This window comes from Scomber japonicus, chromosome 8, assembly GCF_027409825.1.
Source record: "Scomber japonicus isolate fScoJap1 chromosome 8, fScoJap1.pri, whole genome shotgun sequence".
NCBI lineage: Eukaryota > Metazoa > Chordata > Actinopteri > Scombriformes > Scombridae > Scomber > Scomber japonicus.
In genome coordinates, this window is record NC_070585.1 from 21037281 (window position 1) to 21050692 (window position 13412).

A 13412-nucleotide genomic window follows, 5' to 3' on the forward strand; every position below is an offset into this window, starting at 1 on the left:
GCTGATGGGCGAGGAGGAAAGATAGCAGCAAGTTTTTATTTTTCAGTTTTTTTGAAAAGGTTAAGTGCAGCCAGTGTTAATTATTTTTCACCTCCTCCTGCAAATCACACTCGAGCTGATCTTCCTCAGAGTCCTCTCTCTTCCACCCTCTATGAAGACGTCTCTCATATTTAACTCTTCCTCTGCTTCTTTTGCGTCTTTGCTGTGACAGTTATTCCTGCGCCCAAGGCCGAGGCAGCTCCCACTGCAGCCGTCTGCGGCAGACTCATTATTACAGAGAATAAAGCCGAGACAGAAACAGAGAGAGAAAGAGAAAGAGAGAGAGATTTTGATCCCTTCTTTTCACACATCTGAGTATTTCAGACGGAGCACAGCCTTCAATGTGGCGCGAGTTTTATTTATGTTTTGGTCACAGAGATCGCTGAAGGGGAAAAGCATTCACATGAAGACAAACAAGGGAAAGTCGAGCTAATTCTTAGTATTTAAATGATGTTAGCTGATAGCGAGAGTTTGTAATAGTGATTGTGTTGTATGCAAGACAAGAGTTAGTGTTTGTGAAGTATACTTGTGTAGAAACTCTAGTGTGTCCACAGTATCGTATCAGACTCTGATAGAAATCTGCCCATGATTAGCTATTTTACGACTCAAAATAGTCTCGATTCGTCCTAATCCCCTGAAGATTTTAACTAAAATATTCCTTCTGTATTGTTTGGCCAAGGCAATCAAAAAGTGAAAAATTACTTTTAGAAAGTTGGGATTGTTGGCAGCTGTGTTATTAATTTTATTGTAACATAGCAACGTAATGAAGACTGATATTAGACACTTTAAATGAAAGATGAAACCTAAATGTTTATGGTCACTACACTCCGATGAGACAGGGCAGAGATAATGACACGTCTCCATCAGCAGTATTGTTTCCATGAAGTAAAGACGTGTTGTTGTTGAATGTTTGTATGGAAAGTCCTCCAAAAAACAAAAAAAGCCAACAAAAAAAGCCACGCAATTTCTGATGAGAAGTACTTAAACCAAGAGCAGTTTTTAAAGCTGAACTGAGTGATCTTTGTGGAAAGTATCTGAAGACAGTTGAGAGTATCTTGATCGCTTTGCTGTCACCGAAAAAGCAAGAATGTATGTGATTGAAACTCTATAAAAGAAGGGACATTTGTGTTGAAAAACACTTTCAACGCAGACTTTAAAAGGACTGTTTAACTTTTAGTTTTTAGCTCTGAGGGTTCGCAGACGTTGCTATGACTACGAGCCTTCAGAGCATGCCAAGCTGAGCTCTTGTATGTATGATTTTTGTGATAAAACTTCATAACGCGGTCAGATCCGAATGCTCTGATCAACTTATTACATTGCATTATGTATACAGATACAGTACTATACCATCGATGGAACTTATTTATGTTCACTTTGTTTAGTATCAACACTGTGATTCAATGTATTTCATTCAATTTACTCCACTTCTTTTTACATGATCAACGTGTCTGGTAAATAAACAATATTGTCTTATTATTATTTGTGGTTTAAAAGATGCTTTTTTTCCCCATGGCTGTCCGTTCAGCTACCAAGCAGTCTCTGTTAACTTCCAATTTATTCACTATTGTCATGAAATATTAAAAAGGTGATTTGATTTGTTTACAGGTATGTATTAATTATACAGAAAAGATTTAGCCGTTTAGTTTTCAGGATATTTAATTACATTTCCACCATAAGTCATCTTTAAAAACTCAGCCATTGTGTATGACTAGCAGGTTTTTATAGAAGATTTTAAATGCCCAAATGAAAACAAATTAAAGACATAAAGTTAAATACAATACAGATACTTGAATTTCCTTTTTATAAATGCACTTACTACATCCAAATTAAATGAAAAAGAAACTGTTAAATTACCATAATTAAGCCTTCAGTGTTCAATAATTGTTTTAATTGTTTTTTCCATTTTGACGCTCTTTTCTTTGCTGCATTAAAATAGAACCACAACACAAGTGAGCAATGTTAAGAGAAAGTATTGCTTGTCAGTGTCATCCAGCAGAGAGCAGCATAGACATTAAATACAAATTGCTGTTGTTAGTTTTCATGAGGGGGTGCAGGGAACTCTTTTTTTTTTTAAGAGAAGCACTTTTCATGCCAAAATAAAAAACAAACCAAAAAAATCCAATCCCAGCTTTAGTGGGTCAGGATCATATGCGGGGCTTATCGGCACCGACACAGCATGCTTTTCATTTAATTATGATATACAAAAAAACCCTGTCTTTTAATATGATTCGTTTTTTAAAAGGCTTTTTACATCTTCCGTAGATTTTAGCAGCTTGTAATTATCAAAAGCAGAACTTCATTTTTCTTTGTAATGAGGAGCTGACGGAACAGGAAACGTCATTAATCATCACCCACACACATTTTCCTACTACTAGCAAAATTAACTTCCTGTTCACCGTTTAAGTCCATTCTTTTTCATTAGTCCACCTACCTCCATTTTTATACATTGTAGTCCAATTCAGTGTTGCTAGCTGTACCACAATGTAATTTTCTCCTGTCATTAATTAACATGGATCTCTCTACTCGAGCCTCGCTGGTCAATTGCTTAATGGGCCAACCAGGTACAAGACCAGGAGCTTGAATGTTCAGGTGGCCCCCAAAACCTTTCAGTGAAGTAACTATTTGTAAGTTTATTACGTGGGAGAAGGGCTCAGTCGAAAGGTTCCTGGTGACCTGAGAGGTGTAAGATGCATGTGAGATGAAGGGTGGTAAAGAGGTAGAAAGAGGAGCTTTTGGGTTGTTTATGCCCTGGGTCCCTTTATTTTATAATTTTTCCGTGTTCATCACATTCATGTATCAATATTTCTGAGTGCAGCTGTTACTAAAGACCATTAAGGAGCTTTAACTGAGCAAACATACCTTACCAAAGCAGACAAAAACTCAACCCAAAGAGGAGGAGACTGTGGTGAGCTATACCTATTTAATATATGTTGATATATGATATATTCTATAATAATATTGAATAGGAAAGAAGTTTATTCTTAACTTTGAAATAGTAGTTTGATAAAATAATCTTAATCCAATGTCTACAAGCTTTAAATAGGTAGAATTTGTTCGGTTGTCATGGAGACATCTCAGCTCTATATTTAGGTCACGCAATGACATCTCCATGACAACAGAGCTCACTGATGAAGATGTGAGATGTGGCAAAAAAAAATCCCTTGAAAACGCAAATAAGTGGACCTTGAGTTGAGATCATTTATTCAAAATGCCCATTATTAATCATCCAGGAATGATGTAGATGTATTATATTTAATTCTGTGGGTTCATTTTTTTTCATCCACTTGCTTAAGACAATGAAACTGCAACAACAAGAATGATCCAGTTATAATAAAAAGGTTTCATTTCTAACAATAGTTACACCATCAGAATAAATACACTCAGTCGATTATGTTTTATTTCACTTATATTTTGATTTATTTACAGAAACAAGATTGAGATGTACCAGAACATTTATAATGTACCTCAAATACATACAACATATCTGGTTTAGTTCAAGTCACATAAAAATATCTCAAAGTACTTTACATTCATATTTGGTTCAGGACAGCACAACACAGAAAAACTTGACCAGGTACATAAAAAAACAATGCTTCATTCAGCTATCCTCCATGATGTCAACAACATACAACAACACACTTCATAATTAAAACAACAAGCTGAGACATATAGAGGAGAATTGTGCTGCTTGCTTTATAGTTCAAGCAAACTGAGGAAAACGGAAACTACTGTGTTCATATTTCAGCCTCATACTGCTCTCTTGACACCGGTGTGCTTTCTTACAACGCAGAGCTGTTTGTTTTCAGCATTAAGTTTCTATCCACAGATTCCCGGAGACCCAAGAATAAAAAAAAAATAGTTTGACTTCTCAAGACCCTTCGTTCACTGTCAGCTCCTCCAGCTGCTCCTGCACAGTGTCCAGCTGCTCTGTTTGCTTCTCCTCCTGCTGCTCTGATGCTTCCTCTTGTTCACTGGACTCTTTGTTTGTCTCCTCCTCAACTATCTTTGGCTCCTCACGTCCGTTCTCCAGGTTCTCTGAGCTCTCAAAACAGCCTGAATCTCTTGGCTCCTTGGCGTCCTCCACAGATCTGACTTCCTCCTCTGGCTCAGACTCATCTTCAGCTACGCAGGGGTCAGAAACTCACATTTTAATAAAGAGTGTCTCAACACAACTATTTTTTATTTACTCTAAACTCTGAGAGGTGATTTCATCTTGTTCAGATACTTCAAAAACTTTAAGGCCAGTTTGTGTCAATGATTACCAAAAGTACCAAACCTGTAAATATAAACTGCTCTCTGTTTAGTGTGTACAGTTTTTATGATGTTGGTGGTCAAAGAGCTTTTTACAGCCATAGTAGGGGCTGCTGCTCATGTGCACTATGTTGTTTAGAGACTGCTCACATGTCTTTATTGAGGATACATTACTTTAAAAGAACAAATTAAATTGTCATCTTTCTATATGTCTTAGAAAACGTCTCAAATGTAGTGCTAGTGAAGAGAGGCATAACTCAAAGCTGATTTCCGCTTTGTTTTTCTCTCTCAGTGGTTACTATGAAAAAAGAAAGCAGAACAGCTGTTTGTGGTTTCCTGAGTGATTTTTTGGGGCAGAATGACACTCCACTTACTCGTAGGATATATGAACTTTTAAATGTTGCAATGCGGTGATACTGAGTGCAACATCAAACTTTTTACTTTATTCAGAATAACTATTTCATATTTCTAAATAGTCAATTTCAAGCTAATAAACTGGAGTCATTATATGTTGCTTTTCAAATAAACTAAACAATTATCCAAACAAAAGAAATATATCAGACTACTGGTAAAAATGGTTCAAGATGACTAAGTGAGCATCAGCAGTGATTATTCATAGATTTAAAAACAAGTTTTCTGTATTTGGGATGAGTAGGATCAGTGTTTTCCTATAGGTCAAAGGTCAAACAGCCTTTTCTCAGGCAAAAGATTAGTGTCACATTAAATCTTCGCTCTAATAACTAATAACTTTCAGTGGGTCATATTGCAAAGAGTTCAATCTTTTAATCTGGATGATATCAACAGGAGGGTAAAACTTGCCCTCGGCTCCTCTGATGAACACATGCATGTTCAGTGTACTGCTGCAGCTAATTTCAATAGGAGTCCATAAACTGTGTCAAGCATATAGCTGTTGCTATGGGACGTGTTAGTGTTAAAATGATGTACAGTGAAATGATTTGTCTGGAGGAGAGACGAGCTTAGGCATCAGGACAAAATATGATTTCTTACAAGTCACTGAGCATAACTATAAAATGTAACGCTGTGCAGCTGAGCCATGAAATGTACCTAATTATGTAGGCAGAAAAATTATGATGGTAGCTTAAAGAATTCCCCGAGGACATATTTAACACTGAATCTGACATCTGAGTGGCATAAAATGACTCCAAAATGTGTACTTAGATGATTAGCACTGACAAAACTTTATTGTGTTTTCTAAAATGTAGAGATTAATTTCCTTATTGCAAGTGCAGAAGATTATCATCATTATAAAAGATTATTGTAGCTTTATAATGTGTATACTTACAGTCCCTGAGCAGTTCAGTGGCATTCAGGATTTTTGAGCGCTGCTCTTGGTCGGTGATGTTCAGCTCATTGAGGTGAGACTCCTTCAGCCCTGCAAAGTCCTCCAGGGTCTGGAAACCATGCATGGACAGCAAAGAACTGAGCTCCTAAAACATAAGAACAGAAATGTTATTCATATTGAGACGCAGAGCTGAGATTAAATTTACAGCAGTGTGACAAACAGTGCCAACATCAGCAAGAAGTGTCATTTTACCGTCAGACGGATGCTGTCCAACACCTCCTCCAGACTTTTGGGTTTGAAATTGGATCTGCGGACCTTGCTGCCACGTTTCCGCCTGGATGGGGGGCTCTCGTCAGGCAGGAGGTTGACGTAGATGAACTTAAAGGAACCCATCTTGTTGTTGAGCTTCCCTGTCCATGTCCCCACAGGAGGCTTCTCGATGATGTGGATGATGTCACCTTTCTGTAAGAGAGATGACGCATGAAGACCAGGCCCAGTGGATAAAGGAGACAGATGAAAGGAGGAACAAAGGAAAATCCTCGAGAGCAAGAATTATGCTGTTATTCTTTCATTTTAAAATCCCACTCTGGTCAAGTATGCAATTTCACACATAAACCTGAAGCCTCTGAGAAATGGAGTTTACAGTGAAGTAGGAGACATCTTATGACCAATAACTAAACATTTAAAATAAAGAAAATGTATGCTTATTCACAGATTTTGTGATAGTGATTTTTTTGTGGAAAAACCAAATCAGATGCAAATTCTTAGTCAAATCTGAGCAATATTTTGGTGTAGGAGGGTCAACGTCATGGCTTCTTTTGGATGAAATGTGGAGGAAATATCTTGTTTGTTTAGGTTAGCTGTGTTTGATTGTAGGCTATATGTATAACATATATTATGTGTGTATATGGAGAGGTTGTGTGCTGCTATATATTTTCTCAAATGCCAAAGACATATTTTTTCGCAAATCACAAAATAAAGTCTAATTTAATCTAATCTAATATTCATGTAATTTAAGACATACTTGAATGGGATCTTGAACTCTGAGAATACAGAAATCAACACTATTATGTTATTTGCGCTCTACAGTATATGTCATAACCATCTCAGTTATCGTTTCACTTCATTCTTCCAATTACTGCTTGCAAATTTGAAACAATTACTTGCGAAGAAGCAGATTAAAGGAAACAAGAAGCGAAATGTGACTGAGCAAATAGCTGCATGATTAAACATCATTTCACAGACTTTTATCATTGTGTATTGTTGTGTATAATTTGCAGTCGGTGCTGAAATTATGTTGTTTTCTCAAACAAGCCGTTGGTAATCTTTGCCTTTAGCAAGAATGATAATCAAAACAACCCTTCTTGTTTCACATGGTTAACAAGATCCCCGGGGACGACTTGACGAGACAACAGAAGAGACCGAGAGCCAGATCAGAGACACAGAGGAGGACTTACTTGGAGTTTCAGTGACTCCACATCATAAGGGCTAGGAGTGAAGTCGGTGTGGACCACAGCACGGCCACAGAAGGGTCCGTTGTAAGTAACTCCATTCTCCTCCAGTCTCATGCTGTCCCTCTGACTGTATCCACTGTCCAAGCTTTGTCTGTCACTGCCTGAGGTGAGCCGATAGGAAGCAAGGTCAGATTTATTATGTGCCTTCAGATGCTTGCAGGAAAACAGCATACAGTGAGGGAGACTTACTGCCGGAGAGCTGGCGGGTGACGGGGCTGGGCATGGTGTCCTCGGACCCCGTGGAGCACACAGACGTCCTCTTTCCTGCACTCAGGTCTGGGAGCCAGTCAGAGGAGACAGGAGACAACTCCTCACCACTCTCCCCCTGCAGAAACAAGGAGGAAATAATGACTAGGCTTTCCTAACAGACTCTGAAACCAATAATAATGTCAAATGTATTGATCGAAGTGTTGAATTCCTGCACACAGTCAGCACTGAGTTTATTAGATACAAGTCAATGATCAGTTTGCGAAAATTGTGTTTCTGCTTGAATTATTGAACCAACAGAAGTTATTGCTTTGAGGACATTACATAAAACAGTTTCCTTATCAATACAGACCTTCACACATCAACTATGACACACTTTAAAGTTATAATGATCAATCATTTATTGAGTGTGAAAGCATCATCTCCTCTTGTTTCATTCAGATTAAACCTTTTTTCCAAACCATTTACTCTCTCTTTAGCTTACATACAAGCTTTAAATTGTTAAAGGATTAAAGTTGTCATTACAATGTAGTTTTTATTTGCCATAAAGGTATTAAGTAATCAAAGACAACCACAGAGTTTGTTTTTTTCATGATTCAACAGAAACACATTTATGTGGTTAGGGGATGAACAGCTCAATGACCTGAGACATAGCCTATATTTGACCAGTGACCAGAGATGTTTCTCAGCTGATGAGTCACACTGAAAGTTCCCCCTTAAGTCTGATCTTTTCCTTGTTATTTTTGGAGATTCTAAGTTGTTTTTAAAATTGTTTTACCTTAAGCCTTGTTATATTTTCTCCATGCTACCTTTTATCTCAACATGCAACATGCTGTGAAGCACAGAACCGTGATTCAGGTGCATCAGGGCAAAAGATCAGACCTTATAAACAAGACAACCGCTCTTCCTACCTTTTGTTTTCAAAAGCACAGTACACACATTTCTCCACTAGATGGAAACAATATGAATCTAACATCCACAGCTCTCTGTTTGAAGTGTAGTACATTTGTCCTCAGTTGTTAAGGTGTATTTTTGCCTCAGCACAGTTCAGTTATGTGTCATATTTGCTATCTTAAGTGATTACATGTATTAACTGTACTGAGATCTTCATATATTAGTCAGGTCACTGTAACTACTGTGTAACTTTATAACAACAGTTTTTACCCCTTCTTCAGCCAGAGCCTTCTGTACCATCTTGGATGTTTTGCGGGTCATGGTACGTGAGATGACGTTACGCCATTTCTTGCCCAGTTTGCTGCCACTTTTTGCTGCTTCCTCTGGTGTTACACCTTCAGGCACCTGAGAGGAGATTTAATGATAATAATTAGCTTTCTGCAAAACATTATCAAATTTAACAGATGAAGTTAGAACAGATAAAGTTTGAATGTCATTTAACGTATCTATGTCATTGACCTAAATTAACCCTCATGAAAGGCCTCAGCTACCAGGTCAAAGTCACTTCTCATTTACACACACACACGGACGCCCACGCACGCACACACACACACACACACACACACACACACACACGGACGCCCACGCACCCACACACAGACACACACACACACACACACCTGCACTTTACTGTTGCCAGATGTTTGAAAGCCCACTTTCAGAAAGTGTTACCAAACATAACTCCTTTTACAGCCAAACAGTGCTCCGTAATCAAAGCTGATGATGTTTTCAGTATTTTCATGAGGCAGTTAGTCACAGCAAATATACTTTATGGCACTTTCTATTGTTTGAAGACACCGAAGTTGAGTCCTCTTTAATTTGCAGATGAGATGTTATATTTAGAGAGAAGAAAATGTTAACCATCATTATCTGGCTGCTACAATCTGGCAGCTAGTGTTTTATTTTATAATAATAACACACTTTGGAAGAGTTTACCAAAATAGGTTTTTGTGGGATTTTGATAAAATACTCATTATTCAAATTATGTTGTCAAACCTGAACTTTTCTTGCTCTTGTAGACTGTGGTTGTAACTTTCCCCTTAAAAACTGAGATGTTTGAAAGCTGCAAGATTAAGCTTCATAGACTGAAGAAATAACAGTTTAGCTGCAGAGTAAAAAACCAGCAGTAACCACAATGACAAACATACGGATACTACAGAGGCAGTAAGGGATGTAACAGATGAATTTGCAGTCCCAATTTTGATATCTAAGCAAGTAACTAAGAAAACAAAAAAGTCCCACATTCTCGGGGTTAACTCCTGGTTAAATGCTTGATGCTTCTGCAACTGTCTGAGGCTCTCTGCTTGACTGGCTCATACCAGAGGACATCCTGTCTACATGCTGCTGTCATCTGGCTATGCAATGCTTTGTCTTTCTTGTCTTACTTCCTCTGTTCTTCTACACTTCTTATTTGTGCTGCAACTTCCACTCACGCCACAGAGAAGATTACTGGGAAGTTATCACAGTTTTCTGAATTTTGACGTGTTGATATTTGCACACACATGCAGCTGTGTGTCAAATCAGGAAGGACACACTTCTGTAACTGATTATTTCTACTTTTTGCCCTTTTCTGGATGCAACTTTGAAGCTGGATGAAATTGTTCTCACCTTGGTGAATGAGGAACAATGTCACAAAATACCTTTAGGAACTGCCTCTTTAGGAACTTAAAACACAATAAAGTCTAGGAAATATATAGTTCCACTTTCCAAAACAGTAATGTATTGTGTGTGTGTGATGTTTTGTGTTTGAAAAGAAAAATGAGGGACAGCCCAACTTACAGTCTCCTCCAGGGCAAACTCTTTATCTGACACGACAGGAGAGGTGGGTTTAGGCTTCATAAAATCCTTGAAGCTGCTGGACCTCTGCAGCGTGAGCTGTGAATACATAATGAATACTGTTTATTTACAATTAGGATGAGAAACGGAGCTATAACTAACAATAGCAATAAAACTGTCATCACAAACAGAAAAAACTGAAGAAACATGTCAGTTGGTTGGTCGGTGCAACACTGATAAGGCTGTTCTCATAGCTGAGCACGTACAACGTATTTTTATCTCCATCAATGTGTGAAGTGAATGAATCTGCAGAGTGAGAACTGCTCATGTGTCTGTTCACACACTGCTATCAAAGATAAAGACATGAGGGTACAGTACCTGTTTGGTTTTTTGGTTTTTTTAATAATGTGCTGACAGTCAATGATGGTGAATGATGATAAATGATAAATAAGGAGTTACAGAGTTACTATTAATAGTTTGTATTCAACATTTAATTACCACAATGAAGAAGTCTAGCTTTTAAACTAATTAAAGAGACAGGAGCAGGACAATTTAAAATGTTAGTGACACTTCACTTTAAGTCCCCTATTTAGCATTCATCAGTATATTAACAGCTAACACACAATGGTATCAGTTAAAAGTGTTTATTGATGTATTTGTCATGTGGGCTCCAATAAATGGCGGCTGCTGTAAAAACAAAGAGTAAATGACAATATAGTAAAATACAGTTGTAATAATATTAAATGTCTTTATAGAAGAAGTTATAAATGTAAATAATGGTAATGTAATGTAAACTTAAATGCTTGTAAACTGCTTAAAGGGGAAATTAAAGTTTCAGCCCACTGCTACAAGAATGTAAAGTCATCATTTAAGTGTGAACGAATGGCAGATTTGGAATTGATCTATTTTTAAAACAAAGTCTAATGCATGACACGCCATTTGCATGCAAAACGAAGTTTTTACTCTTTTGCACGATTTGAGTTTCTTCTGTGTCTCTGGTGGAAACACTTTGTCTAATTTTCCATGTAGAAAATACTGCATAATCTTATCACAGCACATCCTTCTTGATTCTTTGGTGTAACCACAGGAAACGGGCACAGCTTAAGCAACTGCTGGTAGCCAATCATTGCAGACATCCAGCCAGTCTATGTTGGCCTGAAAAATTAAACCACCGATGCAGTCAAGGGGACAAATAACCTTCATTATGGGGCTATTAAGACTTTTGCAAATGTCTCTTTTTCCTGTCACAGTCTTCCTCCCTTAAAAAAAACCACACGGCCTTCAGTTAAATCAATTTGTGGAGGCGTGACAATGTGGCCTTGGTCACAATTACATGTTAGGAGATGATTGCCGAGAACAAAGGCAATGAGATGTGTAATGACAAGGCGTGATTTGGACCACGCAGGAGCAGAGATGTGGAAGCAAGAAAGGGCACTGGTGTCAAGCGTAGGAGGATTTCTGTCATGGTGGCAGCTGGAGACGCAGGCACCCAGAAGCCGCAATGCCTGCTCTGACTCAAACTACATCTGCAGCGATGATTCACCCGACCAGAATAGAGGAACTTTACTTGTCTAAAAGAGTGCAAAAAATAAGTTGAGGCCAGAGGGGTAGTTAGGCGAAACACTAAAAATGTTCAGGTTTTAGGTTTAACAGATCTCACTGAGCTTTAAGCTTTGTGTGTGTGTGTGTGTCTGTGTGTGTGTGTGTGTGTGTGTGTGTGTGTGTCTGTGTGTTTTTTCTTCAGCTTCACCGCAAAGGTTTGCACTACCTTGTGCAGACATCCTGTGTCAGGATGATGTGCAGATAAAGACAGCTTTACGTGACCAAGTTTCAAGTAAGGGACAAAGTATTAACAGCTTAACATATTACAGTTATAAATGTGATAAGTTTGTATTTTATAAAAACTCAATTTGAGTAAAGTCACTTTACTCTCCTCCACCTTCTAAAACAAACCAATATATAAAAAAACGAAACAAAACAACAACTCACCTTCTTCTTCTGCACCTGCTCCTTCTCCGAGGCATTTGAAGGCCTACGCCTCAACATCTTTTCCTCTTCTTCAGTGGTCCTTAAGTGTCTCTGAACAAAAAGCCAAGAGAAAGAGAGCCACTTCTGATCGGTGAAGGTTTCTGTCACTCCGCTGTAACTGCTCTCAGATTGAAGTTTCCCCAATTCAAAAACAGAGGAAGGCAGAGCTGCACTCTGCCGCAGTCGAATGATGTGCAGTAGCTCAAGAGGAAGTCACGTGGCCACACAGAAACTGAAGAGACAAACCCAGTTTTTGGTGCTTAGGGTTTACACACAGGCTACTGGGTGTTGTTGCATGTTATTCTCAACCTTGTGCACTGTACGTGTGGTCAAAGTTGAACTGACACACATTAAACAGTTAGTGAAAAATGTTGTTATACCTCAGTTTTGACAGTTAGTACAGACATATACTCATGATTTATATATATTTTTAAGCTTTGAGGCTGATAAAGGGCAAGAATAAAGTATTTGTTCTGCGATTTTGCCTCATGTGAACGAATAATGACTTAAATTTTACATGTTCTGTCTGGAGAAAGCCCTCAAATGGGTCCTCAATGAAGAGCAACTGTTTTAAAAGCATGTAACCTCTACCCTCCTACTGTATCACAACATTTCCCCTTCCTCAGATATCAGTTTCAGCGTTATCAGTTTACAGCAGCTCTTGATTTGTCTTCCCTGGTCAGTTGTTACTCCTTCTCTTTAGTTTTTGTTACAGTTCTCGAATAAACACGTATTTGTCATTGCGATTGACATGTGAAAGTGAAAGACACCTCAGAATGACATATTTAGAAACTCAGTAACGGCTTTGCAGCTGCAGCAGAGGCCCGCCACAGCAACAGGAGGCCATTGCAGAATCACAGTATGGTGATCAGAAAGTCCATCCAGCAGAAAACAGTTTGTAAGGCCAAACACATTGTGACACTGTGAAAACAGACAAAAACAACTTGAGTGACTAACAGAGATGTGCGTGCTTATGAATGCACACTCAGCCTGGACGACGAAGCAACACAATGAACGTTAAAGCTGAGAAGGAAGTATAATGCTTGTCAGGTTTAGCTTGTTATTTTGGTGTCATTGCAAACCACATGACAAGAGGATGCCCTATTTTAGTTTCCTGTCACTCGACTGAAGGTTGGCAAGTAGATATGATCTTCCTGCAGATTTTACACAGATGAAGACAAACAACATTTTGATTTCACAGGTCGTTTAGTGAAAGCTAAGATCATGCTGTTCACTCTAGCCGTTTACCCAAGTAAAAGTGCCAATAATACACTATACAATACTCCAAACTACTGCGCTGAAAATGTTGCATAAGTAAATGTGCAGTATTTACAGTAAAG

General features: G+C 38.3%; 1 protein-coding gene across 1 annotated transcript; it reads right to left on the reverse strand.

The window, feature by feature from the left end:
- Positions 1-3424: 3424 nt before the first annotated feature.
- Positions 3425-12219, reverse strand: sash3 (SAM and SH3 domain containing 3). Its single transcript, XM_053323728.1, has 8 exons — positions 12034-12219; positions 10048-10143; positions 8479-8613; positions 7297-7432; positions 7051-7208; positions 5846-6055; positions 5594-5738; positions 3425-4161 (listed from the first exon to the last, which is right to left on the reverse strand). The coding sequence occupies exons 1-8, from the start codon at positions 12088-12090 to the stop codon at positions 3908-3910; spliced, it is 1191 nt and encodes a 396-aa protein (XP_053179703.1). The 5' UTR covers positions 12091-12219; the 3' UTR covers positions 3425-3907.
- Positions 12220-13412: the final 1193 nt, after the last annotated feature.

Excerpts from the sequence above, each read along its gene's own strand:
- sash3 (XM_053323728.1), bottom strand. The coding sequence starts at position 12,090 with ATGTTGAGGCGTAGGCCTTCAAATGCCTCGGAGAAGGAGCAGGTGCAG. Across the intron at positions 8,614-10,047 it reads AGTTTGCCCTGGAGGAGACT|GTGCCTGAAGGTGTAACACC; the intron begins GTAAGTTGGGCT and ends ATCTCCTCTCAG. Across the intron at positions 6,056-7,050 it reads TGGAGTCACTGAAACTCCAA|AAAGGTGACATCATCCACAT; the intron begins GTAAGTCCTCCT and ends TCTCTCTTACAG.